Source organism: Asterias amurensis, chromosome 7, assembly GCF_032118995.1.
Source record: "Asterias amurensis chromosome 7, ASM3211899v1".
Taxonomy (NCBI): domain Eukaryota; kingdom Metazoa; phylum Echinodermata; class Asteroidea; order Forcipulatida; family Asteriidae; genus Asterias; species Asterias amurensis.
In genome coordinates, this window is record NC_092654.1 from 601,686 (window position 1) to 617,649 (window position 15,964).

The window sequence follows — 15,964 nt, forward strand, 5'->3', positions numbered from 1 at the left end:
AAAAATGTGTCTGATAAATAATACATCATAATTAATAGTAATGAAAGTATGAATAGTGTTTTTTCTGAGCAACCTCCCAATCAACCAATGCTGAAAATGTTGAATAAGACATGAAACATACAGGGTGCAAGTTAAGTCCAGCCATGGAGGTTTGGCTGACATGGGCTGACCTGGCTGACTGCTTGCCATTCAACAAGAGAGCATCAACCTCAAAGACTACAATGATGGACAGGTACGTGTTGATCTTAGATACATTGTACTCCAGGCTAAATCTACACTGCATTGTGTAGACTATCCTCCTCAACACCTGCACAATAGTGTTTGAGGACAGAGTCAAAAGCACAGACACTACACCATGTCAACAGTTATGTCTGCTGACAGTATGGGGTACAAACTCTTCATACACAAAGAGACAATAACTATTGACACAGTTAATAGTCTGAGTATCTCAGCACATCTGTATAGTATAGCCTGAAACTACATGTGGTGCTCCATAAGTAACATGGTACCCCCTTTCCAAGGCTAAAGGAACTCAAGAAAATCTCCAAAGCTGAAGAAATCCTAAGAAATCATAAGCCTGTTTGATACAATACCCAAATGGCAGATTAAATAATCGAGGAGATTCAACATTGAACATATTGAATAGAGACACTACCGAGCATGGAAGTGTTCCAACAATTCTGACCATGACGTCCAGCTGTGGTCCTGAACGGTATCTTTTGTGCACACAAACTTTGACCACCCATGGACCATCACTTATGCATTGTTGTTCCCAAAATACAGAATAAGTCAAATATTTTGTCTTTCAGAATTGTAAGCCCACTTTAAAATCAATGAAGAATTGAAGAGATAATTTGATTTAGTAAGGACACTTGTGTTTATCTCTTTCCCAAAACTGTGAGCTGTGTGTGTGGGGCACCAGTCACAACAATGATAACTTCATGGACTTTTTGCCGGTTACCAGTTCTTGCAAAGCAACATTTGTCTGTGCTTAGCAAGTTTTTATTCTTACAGGCTTTAAAAAATTGGGCCCCAATCACTGCAAAGGCTAATTTTAATCATGGAAGCTGCAGCCAAAAACCGCAGCTAAAGTAGCGTGAGTAGGCTAATGCCTTTAAGCTTACAAAGGCTTTATGAAATTGGGCCCTGATCACTGAAGGAATAATCTTAAACATTGAAGCTGCAGCCAACAGCTGCAGCCGGCTTGAGTCGGCTAGAGTCGGCTAAGGTATTACCTCACGCCCGTCCTCCTTCTCTGAGGGGGAAGAATGGCTGATCAGATTGGAGTGGTTCTGCAGCTCCATGGGTGGAGGTAACGGTACCGCCTCGATCGGCTCCAGGTTGTCCTCGTCATCGACTGGCGATTCAGGAGGGACAGTAGGGGGTGATGAGCGGGGGGCAAGGAGGTCCTCTTGGCTCACCGCAGAAACACGCTCCTAGGAGGAGAAAGACACAAAGTATGCAAGGTTTAATGTTCTGTTTCACTGGGATGTTTTTTGGCATGCATGCTAAGGTTGGGAGTTCACTTGAAGGCTCATGAACAATCCTTCATTCATACAAAGTTTTAAAGATAAAGTTTTACAGCAATTTTATGCAGCACATCTAATACACAACAACTCGCCTTTCTTAGGGTAACAAATAAATTGTACCCAATTGGTTTCCCTTAGATACTGCAATATTGATTGCAATCTATACCCATATATTACATGCATGCAAAACTAAAATCATGATAACATAACAGGCGGATTAATCTGGTGTAAGGGTAAAGGGTGTGTGGGTGGGTGGGTGTGTTAGGGTACAGGGTGCAGTGGGTAAGGATCTAGCAAGTATTAAAGGGTGTAGTGGGTGGGTGTGTTAGGGTATAGGGTGCAGTGGGTAAGGATCTAGCAAGTATTAAAGGGTGTAGTGGGTGGGTGTGTTAGGGTATAGGGTGCAGTGGGTAAGGATCTAGCAAGTATTAAAGGGTGTAGTGGGTGGGTGTGTTAGGGTATAGGGTGCAGTGGGTAAGGATCTAGCAAGTATTAAAGGGTGTAGTGGGTTGGTGTGTTAGGGTACATGGTGCAGTGGGTAAGGATCTAGCAAGTATTAAAGGGTGCAGTTGGTGGGTGTGTTAGGGTATAGGGTGCAGTGGGTAAGGATCTAGCAAGTATTAAAGGGTGTAGTGGGTGGGTGTGTTAGGGTATAGGTTGCGGTGGGTAAGTATCTAGTAAGTATTGGGTGCAATGGGTGTAGGAACAAATGGATGTAGAGGGAAATAAGATCATGCAGGTTTATATCATTAAAAAAAAAAAAAAAAGTGCGGGTGAACTGGGTGTGGTGAGAAACGGGTATGATGCGAAATGGGTTAAGGATAAAATGGGTAAAGGCTAGAACACGTGCTGGAGGAGGAATGGAGGTTGGTGAAAAGTAGTACGACATTTAATACAGGGGGTTTTGATAAATAGGCTACAGGCTCATGACTGGGTCCAATGAAAGGTGGGATCAAATGATGGGTGAGGTCAAATGATGATTGAGGTCAAATGGATTGGGTCAAATGAGGGATGGGCCACAACCACTATACACTAGCAAAAAGATGGCAGAAAAAGTGCATATATGTACATGTATGTGGCGGCTTGGCCCACTCACGTCTTCCAATAGATCTTCTCCAGCAGCAAGGGGCGGGTCCTCTTTTAGAGGGTCCTCATCATTGGCTTCATCACCAATTTGTTGCTATAGGGAGGGGCAGGATATGCAAATGAGTTTACACATAATTAGTATGGAACAAAGTTAGTACTGTTAAATAGAACGGGTTGAGCTCAGCTGACAAAAGCCTAATTTTAGAAGTGTTAAATAGAACAGGTTGAGCTGAAAAGCCTTATTTAGAATGCAGAGATTATAAACCTCACAATGAGCAATTCTGATACGAATGAATAAGTTCAACATAGAAGACGGCACATGACTGGTCAAAAATTGAATTCCAGTATTCAAATAGTCGGAGGCCAATCATAGTGTATCTGCTTTTATCCTGGAGTCTAGCATTTTAGCTGATAGGGAATATCTGACAAGGGACAACTGAACTTTCCTCTGACACTTTAAGACGGGAACATTTTAATTAGTCCCACATGACGTGGATTTTTGAAGACAAAGAAGAAAAATTACGCCTGCTTATCAATCAATGACAATGTACTTTTAACAACGAACATTAGTCCATGTCACACAGGGATACTTTTGCACCAAAAAGTGCTTTTCATTGTCACACACTAATGCAATGGCTACACAATTAAAATGGACAACGGTCACCATATCACATCTGCCCGCTGTAAACTATAATTAAAACAAAAACACTCCCTGTCTTTTTTCCTGATCTCTCCAAGCATTCATCCAAGAGAAAACTAATTATTACTTTGAAAACATTCCAGAATTGCAACAAATACAATTTCAAGGAATTTAAAACCTGGGACCAATCTCACACAATGTATTTTGCTGTCGAACTGCTTTGTCAAGCATGGTTGTTATTACTTATGGCATTATGTGCTCTTTTGTAATTGGACTCTTATATATTACAGCAATCACAATGAAATAGAACACCAGAACTTAAACCCATTTGAATGGCAATCTTTCCACACGCTATGAGAAAAAAAAACGCACTTTAATTAAGAGCCTTGGTGATGACTGACAGAGGCTTTTTGTTTCAGGTTTTTTTCAGCTCGACTGGAGTTACCATGAGCCCCCTTAATGTCACATGGGGAATGCATCTAGTCTGATGCTAGAGGTAGTTCAAGTCCAAGCAGAGTGCGATTGGATGCCTGTGGTATGTTAGCAACGCCACACACCGTTTGGCATATGTAAGACATCTTAGCAACTCAAAACAGATGGTTCTCACCAAGCTGCATTATGGGGACTAGTACTAAGGGAGACTGTCGCTATGATATTTGAAAGTATACCCAGACCCCAAATTTGCCTTGGGTGTTACTATTTATGGTTGCCACTGAGGGAACCATGGATAATGTTCTTCAACAAACAAAAGTTTGTATACTTTCAACTTTTACAACATGTTTCAGTTGTCATGTCACAGGGTGCTTGTTATGCATGATGAAGAAAGCTTGTACTTTTAATCAGGTCTTGTAACCTAATATAACACCACTAGTATCTGCACTATTTAGAGAAGGGACCTGACTATGTGTCCCTCAATCCTCGGTTCGGTTACATTGATCTCAAGGGGAGAAGAAGAAAATGGTTGCAACATGAAAAGAGTTTACATTTAAATGACGAGACAATGTAAATGAAATAAAAAGATAAATACATTTCGTAGCAAAACTTTTTCCTGAAACGTATTTCTACTCCAAAAGAAACGGACTTGATACAAGAGCAAATTTGGTGTAAAAATTAAAAACCCCATGATTCTCTTGGCACATCAAGCCTTTTACCAAACACTTTCCATAACTGAATTTATGATCTTTGATATCAAGAGTTGATGACAAGCCATCATTTTACGATGGACTTTGCCGTCATCCTCACTCAACCGCTATGATTCGATCAGCACTTAGGCTCCTTCAGACAATCCTGTACTTTCCCAACGAATATAAACCCTCCTCCTTTCCCTCTCATCCCTTAAGCAGAATCGACACCATCTACACTATGAATTAAAAACATCCGTCATCAACCGCTGGTTTCATCCACGGGTCACTGACAGGCCTTCTGCAAGGTGACAAAACATCCAACAACAAAAACAACCCTACTTAACAATTTAATCTCTAATACGTTCAGTTATCTCCGTCATATTCAAGGAGCAAAAGAAACTCCTCTTATCAATTTATAATAAACAGAAATCAACAACGTTTGTTAATTGAAACAACAAGTGGACTAAAAATATATGAAAAAAAATAACCATCTCCAAACGACAGATATCTCATTTCCTATCAACAGGAAAAGACGAAGGAAGATAGCGGGAAGAAAAAAACTCTTGTCAGGATGACTAGCCCCTCTCTACGAACCTTAAGATAACTCATCAAGTTAATGCACACAAAAACACTGAGGTGAACAACATGCCAATACGTATGAGCTGCTGCACAGTGTTTATTACTCCCGGGCCCCAATTAGAAATGGGGATGGTTGCTCGGGTAACGGATGATGTCATGCCGTATTCTTGGGCCAGTGATTTTGATCAGTGCCTGATCGTGGTACCTGGCTAAAACGAGGAAATGCTATTCTGGGTTGGAAGTTTCAGGCAAGAAATTTTAGTGAAGAGTACAAAAAAAGGCTATAAAAACAACTATCAACCAAAACATGTTAACAATGCTATTCTCAGTTGTAAATTTCTAACAAGAATTTTTTAGTGACGAGTATAAGAAGATGTCTATAAAAACAACTATCAACCAAAACATGTTGATTATCCTCCCCCCCCCCCCTTGAGTGGATTGAGATAAAAGGGCAAAAGATATATTGATGTAACACGTCAATTCAATCGTCTTATTCTGACAAATGGTTTACAGATTTGTTTTGTACGTGTATTGAATCTGAAATGCAATGATATTGACACAAATTAACAGGCCGATTTGCTAATTTACTTTTGTTCCAGAAAATGTAGAACTAACACCTTCATTCCCTTTTGGCCGAGAGAGACAACAAAATTTAAACTGAATTAAACAACAAGAATCAATATGTGTTTCTGATAAAGGCTTATGTGTGGCAACATACAAAGACGTAAAAATATATAGATTTAATTACTAAGATGATTAGTAAATAATGGATGTATAGCTGGACACATTTGGATGTATAGCTGGAGGTCGGACACATTTGAGTGAGCTGGCTGCAATTCTTCGTTAGTTTTCATTGAGTTGATAGCGCCTCTAAATCAATAAAGTGTCTCTCGATCACATAAAAGCAATGGCCATATTTCATTGAGCCCCCGCAACACCAACAAACTTTTTCTCTCCCCTTTTTCTGTTAAGCCCTACTCTGCAGGCAATGAATAATAATTGTGTTCGCACATTCCAAACTTGGTTGAAAGCCTTCTTTTTATGTTTTTTTATTTTTAGATTTTTTTTATAACAATTCCAGACAATCTCATTGGGCTGCCGCCCCCACTCGATGTTTGCTCTCATTGCGCAATCAGCTGGGGTTAACAATACTGAGCGAGGGAGCACTGCAATAGGGTTGGGAATGTTGGGTTTCACATGGCCCAATCATTATGATCGGGATTGCAGGTCTACAAGTAGGCTGGGGTGTATTTGAAGTAAGTTGTAGTCACATTCAAATACGTAAGGGTGTTGTAACGCTACATTTGAAGTTTGGACCTGAGATCAAAAGTCCACATAATGTAGGGAATTGAAACACTGTGTGGACTTATACAGGTCCACACAGTATTTTTGGACAGTGATGAAGAATAGCATTTTCCTTAAGTGTACAGAACAAGGGATGTCCACAGAGTGACTACAACACAGAGCTGTATGTGTATCGGGGAGGGGCACACATTATTAAAATATAATTGAGATGAGTGATCAATCTAAGAAGGGGGATGGGTGAAGAGGGAGTGGAGGGGGGAGGGAGGAAGAAATTGAAATTCCCTGCACCCCTACCACTCTCGAGTACATGTACCTAATGGCATTTAGACATGAAGTAAATCTGACATTGATGGGCAAGCAATAAGGTGTCTGGTTACACGTCCACCTAACCACCTAACCAACAGACATGAATGAAAGCTACTGGCACCTGGCTCAACTTTGACACGCACAAAGTACTAATGGTCCCCGGTGAGGAGCAGGCTGACATTACGACAGCCAGTGCGTCATAACGTGAGGCGATCAGTACTGGATTACGCCACGCTCTGATTAAACATCATTAGGTTGTCTGTAGGATGCGCGCCATGGAAACACATGGGGCTCTAATGGTCGTTTAAAAACTAAATCTTTTAGAGATAAGATTGTTTGTATTTCTAATCAGCCCCCCCCCCCCATTAAATGGATTAATCAATTTTACATCTCAGGATATAAAGTCTTTATTGGTTTATCAGTTGCTGACTTGATTAAATAATTTCACTAATAACTCTAGTAAAAAGGTATAGAAAAGGTTTAAATTTTACAATTCCATCAATTGTATCTTCAATTTTACTCCTTCATTTCGAAAAAAAACGGAACTGAGATTGGAAGGAAAAATAGTTAGATCCCATATGAAAATCAGTATTAACTCTTGCTGTTGCACTCATCATACATTGTTTTGTAGTAACACCATGTGTATTTACTTGCTGGGTAGATTATGTTCTTTTGAAAACTTGACTTGCTTTTCATTCTACTACCCAAGTAGATTATGGCAGCCATGAACAAGGTCTCTACAATGATGTAAGACAGAAGGACGTGACAGAGAATCCAATCTGAACATCTTCGAAGCATTCATGTTCAAGAGTATCATTCACTCAGTTTACTGTAAATTATCAAAGGTCATTCTTTGGGGGCATCTTGGCGTTCATTTCTGACGTCCAAATACAAGTACTTGGTATACTTAACCATTGCCCACAGCTGTACTCTCACCGACATACGACATACTAACTAAGTTGAGCTTTTATAGGTCAAGTTGCCCCACTAACCCTTTTTCATTTGTTCCATTTAATCTTGTACTTCTCGCTCACAATGATGAAAAAAGGAAAACAGTGGCCCAAGTCAATATCATCTTCTGTTTTCGCTGACAGCAAATATACTGTAAAAAAATAATTCAAAGTGTGCTTGGGCATTATCATTTCAAAGTTATGATACAGTTTCAATACATAAATATAATTTAAGAGACAAAGTATAATTAAAGAGACAAACTAAGCATTGTAACTTTTTGTTTGCAGTTTCTTGAAAACATGAAGAGAAACAGCTTCTCTAATGAAGACTGGGAATACGCAGCCCTGGAATTTCATGTTTGAGCGGGCACTTTCATTGGCAAGTCTTGAAGTAAATGGGGCACCAAGGACAAGACCTGAGGCACCGGGGCCTGAATGGCCTGCGTGTAATTCCAGGCTTGAGCATGTTACATAGCCGAGGTCCTACCGACTGACAAGGATTAAACCTTGGGAGTTATTGAAATGATTTGAAGCAGGAGAATTACCAAGCAATGACATCTGCTGTGGTTTATTGGATTACAATGGATAAGAATGGGTAGAAAAAAAACCACCCAAATAGATTGAAGTATCCTTTGCCTCAAACTCCAGCCAGTATTAAGCCTTTATCCTGCCTTTATATTTCATGCAAGAAAATGAGTTTTACATGTTCTCGTTCTTTGTATCACAGTCCCAGCCTAATCTCACTGCCACTCCCCCCCCCCCCGGGTCAATGAGGGCTTTAATTGCGCAGTATGCGCTGAAGCTGGAGATAGCGAAACATGGGGGGGGGTGTAAAGTGTCCCAACCATTTAGCTGGAAGGTCCAAACTTCTTCATTCCATATTTGCAAAACTGTTTTCTGATCCACTGGCTGGCCAAGATTTTTTTTAGTCTTGTTGGTGTATTGCAATGTTTATCCTATTTTGCCTTTTCAATGGTCATTTAGTCGTCGTTAAAAAAGGAAGAAGAAAAAAAAGGGGTTTAAAAAAATTAAAAAAATTATGTTACTTTAAATGAAATCTCATTCTCACTGGTCATAATTGGGAAATGTTTGTGTCCAAAAGGGGATTCTCAAACATATATTCAGAATAAAAAAAAAAGGATTATTAATTAGTTAAGTCTGCTTTTCTGAGTTAGAACCACAATGTCAATTGCAGGAGAAAATGTCAATTAAACAATCGCCCACAGGTTTAAAATACAACGTGTAAGTGTCTCACTGAGACACCCAGTCTCTGTGCCCATATCTTACAAACTCATGTTTTCTTAAAGATAAGCCAATTCCACTACGAGATAGAAACTCTTCATTCTTGCATCCATCGATGCATCACAGTCACTCAATATTAAAGTATTGAATATCAACATAAATATCCTCTTCTATAAAACAATATCAAAAATCTGCATCCAAGCCTCCCCCTTTTCTATGTGTGGACAAGGCCAAATTAGAAATCTCACTCTAGGTGGAAAGAGAACAGACCCCTTAATTAGTGGACCAGCTGACGCACAACTGCCAATGTGTATAGGATCGTCTTAGCATCTTGTTCAATGGCCTCTGGCTGGACACAAGATGCCTTCTCATGATGTTGGATAACATGAGATGCAACCTATACATAGTCAATGGTTCCTACTCATCCTTTTTATGTGCATGGTGTGATGGGGCCTCACTACCTTGTGAATATTGCCCATACACCTTCATCATGCTGCCACCATCTTGGTCATGTTCCATGCGTCCAATAACAGCAGTGAATGCTTATATTCATTGCATGCAAAGAGAACCAGACTACACTTTGTTCTAGCCTCGGTCTAATTAATACACTGATTTGGATTTTTATACAGTTTTTGTTGAGTAATATTATCCTATACGCTAAGTTTCTATTCTTAGCAGCTTTATTATCAGACCTCAGCATGCAAGGGGAGGGGGCACTTGTAAGCATAATTTGTTATCTGATGTTCAAACAGTTGATTGGTTGGATCCAATCACATGGTTCATTACAGCTTGATTATCTACAGGGTTGTTAGCTTTTGATGGTTGGTTGGGTAAATAGGTTAATCTTTATATCAATGGTTTTAAAAGCCAATGAGCTAGAAGTTACTGGATAATTAATTGCTTTAAGTCCAGTCTTATCTAAAGTGTAACATGGTCTGTAGCAAATTGCATTCATGACTCTGACAGTAGTTTCAGCCACGACCTCTCAATTTGTTAATACTATTTTTAATAATTAAAATTTCATTTCCTTTGCTTTTTAAAAACCTTAATGATGAGAGTATAATGAACATCAGTGTCATTGTTTAAATTAAATATTTGTTAAGATATCATATTTATTTGTATTCGTATGTATTTCTTGTTTTGTTTGCTCTGTTGTATTGCCATGTTTGTTTGTCATTGTCTGTTTGGCTAAAGAAAATTAATAAAGAAAATAATGTGTTATGTTTGCTTTTAAATTTGTTAGCATTTGTTTAGGACCAGATCTAGGTCATAAGGTCTATGGATCAAATTAGTTGTGTCGATTGTTTACTCTGTTGTTTTCCCGTTTTGTTTTCCTTTGGCTGAAGAAAATTAGCAATACAAATAGCTTAACTTATGTCTCCCATTAGAATGTCATGTTTGCTTTCTATTACCTGCTTGGCCCAATTATTTTTTTATTATTATTTTTTTTTATTTATAAAAAAAAAAATATAATAATAATAACAAAAAGACTAAATAATATAAAACGTTCTATCTCTGGGTGGTCGAAGCATCTCTTGATACTTACTTGATCACAGCCCTTTTAAGTTTAAGAGGATTTGTGTGTAGTTATTATAATCAAAATTTGCATTTGAATACAAAGTGTCACTCGTATCAAACAGGCTGTCCACCGTGTGAACTGGCTTCTCTTCAATATCCCAGGTTTCTGAGAAGGACTTTCCCTTTTTGTAAAACATTAACAGCATAACAAGAGCGCTTAGAAGGGGCTTGTTAAAAAAAATTAAAAAAAGGCAACACAAACTAGAGTTTTAAATTGCCAGTAGAGCCCAGTGTATGGGTATTAACACAATTAAGTAGTCTTATGTTAATCTGTTTGAAGTGCTTATTTCTACAAATGTGTATACACACAGGAAGGAAGGTAGATATTTTCAAATGACATACAACATTTGACATAAATAATGACCTTGTATTTCAGGTTATTTCCTGACAGGCAGAATACTTCACTGGTTACAAGAGAAATGTTACAGTCTGTATCTACCAAGTACTAGACAAATAACAGATGAACAAGTTCTGGGATTGCTTACCGCAGTAATCAGTACTTTTCAGTGACTTTTATCATTGATAAATTAGTTTATAAATCAACATTATATTGACAACAACTAATAAACTATGACCCTACCTTTATCAAAAGGTTTTGTCTGATGCACTGCTCAAGACATTTCAAAGGTACAAATGGTGTGTGTCTTTACAAATTATAAATAAAATTAGCTATTGCAAACAACTTCCCAACCACATGGACCGATGGTATAAATGCAAAAAATAGTTAATGGCCTGACGTTTCGACCCTGGCAGAGTCTTTCTCGAAGGCTAAAAAATTAGAAGGCTTACAAAGGCTCTCAAAGGCTTACAAATTAGTTTAATTTTTTTAAACAGTTTTCATGGACCAAGATTAAAATGGTCAATGTGATACTTTGAACTTATGAAAATAAAGTAAATCGGGAGAAATTTTCCACCATGCAAAGCATAAACCCAAATGGTGTTGGTAATTTGTAACTTGTTTCTTGGTTAAGGCCGATAAGCAAAATGTTTTCAAATTAAATTTTATCTACTTTTACATGGTTGATTTTGTACTCCAATAAAACTTATCGTGAATTGATACGACCAATCCACATGATAATTATAATGATTTATAGAAAGGCTGCAACTGGTCAATGGTTATTAATATACAAGTTGTCTTACCTTAACTGCTAAATCTTGGTGAAGCTTTCTTCCTTTTGGGCCGTCTATTCTATCCAATTTGTTCGTGCTCAATTTTCTCACTGGACTAGTCAGCCACTTCCTGAACATAGACATTGTGATGAAGACAACAATTTGATGATTTAGAAAAGAAAATTAATATAGAGAACTGACGTAAATAGAGAATGGCCAAAACTATCGGTGACGCAGGGTAGACCTATCTTCAGTAGTATCTTTAAACATTCAACAGTCACAACAGACACTTAACCCTGAGGCAAAAGCTGGATAGATTATGGCACAAGCCAAGATCACATCAAGGTCTTTATGATGTCCCTCACAATGGTGGGCGATCAGACTCCCACTACGTACATGTCTCTGTCTTTACACATCAGCGTATACAACAGCACTAACATTTCCTTGAATGAATATGTATTCACTTCTCGCTAACCCCTAACTAGCCTGTCCCAACTCATCCACGGAGATATCACTGTAGAGGTGGGCAGCATTTCAACCGTACAAATTCTGACTGGGCTTTATTGCCTCATTGCCTGACATCCACTTCATATCTTATTTGGTTACCATTTAGGAAGTGCAGCCTGTACCATGCGCGGAAGGTCAGGGCTGGTGTGATTACAGGAAAACAACTGCTCAGGGAATCCCCCAAACACATATTTTAATAAAAACAAACCACTAACTAAAAGTCAAACCACGAACAAACAAATAAACAAAGAGCTGTACCATCCAGAAACAAAACAAATTCTCTGAATCAACAGAGTTTTGTATTAATTGGATACAGAAAATAAGAGGCACTTTTCCCATCTATCTGTGAAATATTGCAGACCCAAGGGGTTGTAATGTTTGTCCAAAGTGATCTTTAGACATCAGAACCCAACCATAAAATAATAAAAAAGTGATGTAGCCCGAAGAGAGGAGCCTGGAACTCCTGACTAGCCTCAGAAGAGCATTGAGAAGGATTTGTTTGTAGGATATATTGCATTAACTCAATGGAAATATATGACGTACACCCCATCACCGCCAATGTCCTTTTACTACAGGGAAATCATTTCAATGCTGAGAGATGAATGGCTACGTCATACCTACCCAATTCCAAGACAATTTTCCCAACCGCACAACAAAAATTATACGGAAAATAGCACTTGTATATGAAATGAGGAGTGATGTACAATGGTCGACCTAAAAATAAATGTACCTAGAAATACAACTAGGTGACATTTTGATATCAAAAGGTAATTGGAGTTGAGACTCTGTTAATCATAACATCTTACCAGGAAAAACTCGCACACAAAATCAAAATAAATGAAATAAGTATAAGTTGGTTGGAAATAGAGCTGTCATGTTCTAAGAAGGAAGGTTGAGAGAGTTTAGAGAACCTTGAGAAAATATGAATGTATAAAGCTTCCAAGAATTAACACCTTCAAGCAATTCATTTAAGATGAAGGTCAGATAATTTAGCTGAATCTAGAAACCTGGAAATGGCGGTGTTTGGAAACCCAGGAACATAGTTCAATAAAGTATTAAAACTTCATTGCTAAATATTGTCTGGGATCTTACTGATTATGAAGCTCATACAAGAAACCTTTTTTTTCTGTGAAATATTTCCCTGTGAAATGAAGTATTATTCAAGAATAATGAATCTGAATACCTAAAAAGCAACAGCTGATTTTCATTGTTACAACAAAGATGTACATGCTGAATATTGTACATGGTTTTTCACTATTTTCTCCTGCTCACACATGGATTAAGCCCAAATTTCTACATATTTTTTTTTGTATTTCATCTTTACCCCCATGGTTGATCAAATAAAACATGAACACTGTCTGCAACTAAAATGTAACCTCTACCAATCCTGTACAATACTTTTAAAGATAGCAATGAAAGAAATATTTCCTTAAAGGTATTGAACTGAAAAACAGAAGCACTCACTTGATACTGCCCTTCCGTTTCGGAATAGGATGGTCGTTGTTGTTTATTGGTAGTGTGTTATTTGCAGACCCTGCTTCCAAATCTGTACACAAGAAAACAGAAAAAACGATACTCAGTTATTAAGCAAGTCTATTATTTGGGATGGAATTTAGGAAGCCATTTGACACCTGCGAAAAATTACATACCTCAGTTGGCTTTTGATCGATTTTGGGGCAAAATTATAGACGCTGGTTCAGGGTTGACTTACTTAGGGTCTTATTTGTCCATATGGCTGTGTGATTTGTATGTACAGTAACACTGACGAAAACCTTGTGCCATGCATGTGTGTTTACACATGAAATTAGTTCCCTACTTAGTGCAAATTTTATGCAACACTTTCCAATCTTTTCAAATATAAAATAATCATCAATGCTCTTCAAAACAAATGCTATTTCAACTTAAAAATAATTGAGGAAACAGTGTATCACAGAATGTGCTCATAACATCCACAAGTTGTTTTTATAGAAAAATATTTAATGATTAAAACAAGTTATCTTGTGATCAACCACTCTTCTTGCAATTCAATAAAATGTTGGAGAATGCTTTCTTCTAAAAACCAAGTCAGAGACTATACCTGTTCATTTTCTGATGCTCATTGTCCAAATTAAACCATATCATAAATTCTCATCATTTATGAGAGCGAATACTACATTCAATTTATAACATAAATCCCTCTTAAACTAAAGCCAATTGTTCAAAATGGAAAGGCAATTATCTAGTTGCAGTTTAAAAAAAAAAGCAGATGAAAATGATATAACGGTCCAAGGCTTGTGGTTAGACCTTGATTCACTGATGAAGGATCAAGTGTAAAAACCTACAGGCATGGTCAGATAAAATGAGAATAGATTACAAGTAAATGCATTGTCAGCTGGCAGAAGTCAAGGGTGATCTACACATACTCTCTACCTTGAACTTTATCAAAAAAACTGTCTGAAACCCAATTCACCAAAAGACTTCACAATTAACTTCAAAACCATTGATGAGTAGTTAAAACTTGAACTGGGCCCAATTTCATGGCTCTGCTTACCGCCATTTTGTGCTTACGATATTAACATTCTCTACTCACATGGCAAGCGCCAAATTTCTGCACTAGCTGTGTAAGCGAAGAATGCTTTGTAAGCGAAGAATGCCTCGTAACATTGGGTATGAACCCACACAAGCACAAATACCCTGCTAACCCTTGAAATATTCTTGCTTCTCCTGTCAGCAATTCTTGAGAATACTGAGTGGTTTTCTTATGGCTTCAATGTACACATAAACAACATAGACATTTTGTTTTTGAGAATTTTACCACTTCAATTAAAGGTATCAGGGAATAATTGAACCAATGAACTAAAAAAAGAAGGTCAAAATGAAACTGTTAAGATACTAAGAGGAGAACCTTTTGCTTTTTAATTTAATGCTTTTTTTCCTTCACCACTTAAACAGAGGCAAAGTCCAACAGCCACACACATATATCGGATCAAAGAAATCTGAGTCAGGTGGAGGAAAAAAAAAAATGTACATGACTTATAAAAACTGTTCAGTGTAAACAAATATATGTAATAAATCAATAATGTCCATGGAGCCATCTGTAAGACACCTCACATTGGACAATCTGTGTGGATCTTCGATCAGCCATGTACTCCATATGTGCAACCCTGGGAAGGCACCCCCCTCTACCCTTCATGATTTAGAGGGCAAAATAGCGATTGGCTGTCAGTGAAAGACGTCATAGCGCTACACCAATGACGCAGTTCATGTGAATGTAGTAGACCACTTGATCCTGATACAGTGTTCTAGGCTGGACTGTACTTCAACACTGACTGAATAATATATGACATGCCTGTAGATATCTCAAGGAGAGGCATTGGAAGGTGAAGGGGGCCACAAAGGAGGTGATTACGGCCTAAGAGGCAAGGGGAAGGGGCAAATTAAGTGGTCAATTGTCATGTTAAGTTTTGTGTTAATCCGGTTTTAATTTGAATGAACAGATATCTTTACAAGTCCAATTTATGTATGATTGGTTAAATGATTTATTTATAAAAAAGAACATCGCTAACAGAAAGCAATTTTACGGAATAAATTAAGCATCTAAGAAAAGTAAACAAAAATTAATATTATGAAAATTTCAAGCAGACCATTTTTTTTTTAAAAGCAGTATGAACACATATGGTACAAACAGCAATGCTATTCCACGTCAATGGGCCTCAATAGTCTCTGAACAAAAATCTGCAGCTCTCGTCAGAGGCACTGGATGCAAATCTGGATTAGCCAGGTCACCCACAACCCCAGCTCTTCCAGTCTCTTGGAGAAACACGCCACGATATTAATACGGGGAAGGGGAGAGAAGGAAAAAAAAGAGGAAGTTTCATTTGGCTCGGATGCGGAGATGCATTCACAGACCGAAAGACGATAAATGACTTCAGGGTTCAAGCCCTGTCTTGTAAAATGTCAAGTTTATCAGAGATGCAAAAAAAAGAAACATTTGACATTGAGTGATTTTTATGAGATGACGCCTGTCCG

The 15,964-nt window shown here is 38.0% G+C and overlaps 1 protein-coding gene across 6 annotated transcripts in view; it reads right to left on the reverse strand.

Annotated features, from left to right (window-relative positions):
- LOC139939962 (kalirin-like) overlaps positions 1–15,964 on the reverse strand; it is a 192,827-nt gene that overhangs the window by 25,829 nt on the left and 151,034 nt on the right. For 4 of the 6 annotated variants that reach the window (XM_071936131.1, XM_071936129.1, XM_071936134.1 and 1 more), the window contains 4 exons: positions 13,421–13,502; positions 11,480–11,579; positions 2,599–2,709; positions 1,236–1,436 (listed from right to left, as the gene is read on the reverse strand). In XM_071936131.1, coding sequence (XP_071792232.1) covers positions 1,236–1,436; positions 2,599–2,709; positions 11,480–11,579; positions 13,421–13,502 — 494 coding nt within the window. The remainder of the gene's footprint in view (positions 1–1,235; positions 1,437–2,598; positions 2,710–11,479; positions 11,580–13,420; positions 13,503–15,964) is intronic. The other 2 variants (XM_071936130.1, XM_071936132.1) reach the window with 2 other exon arrangements.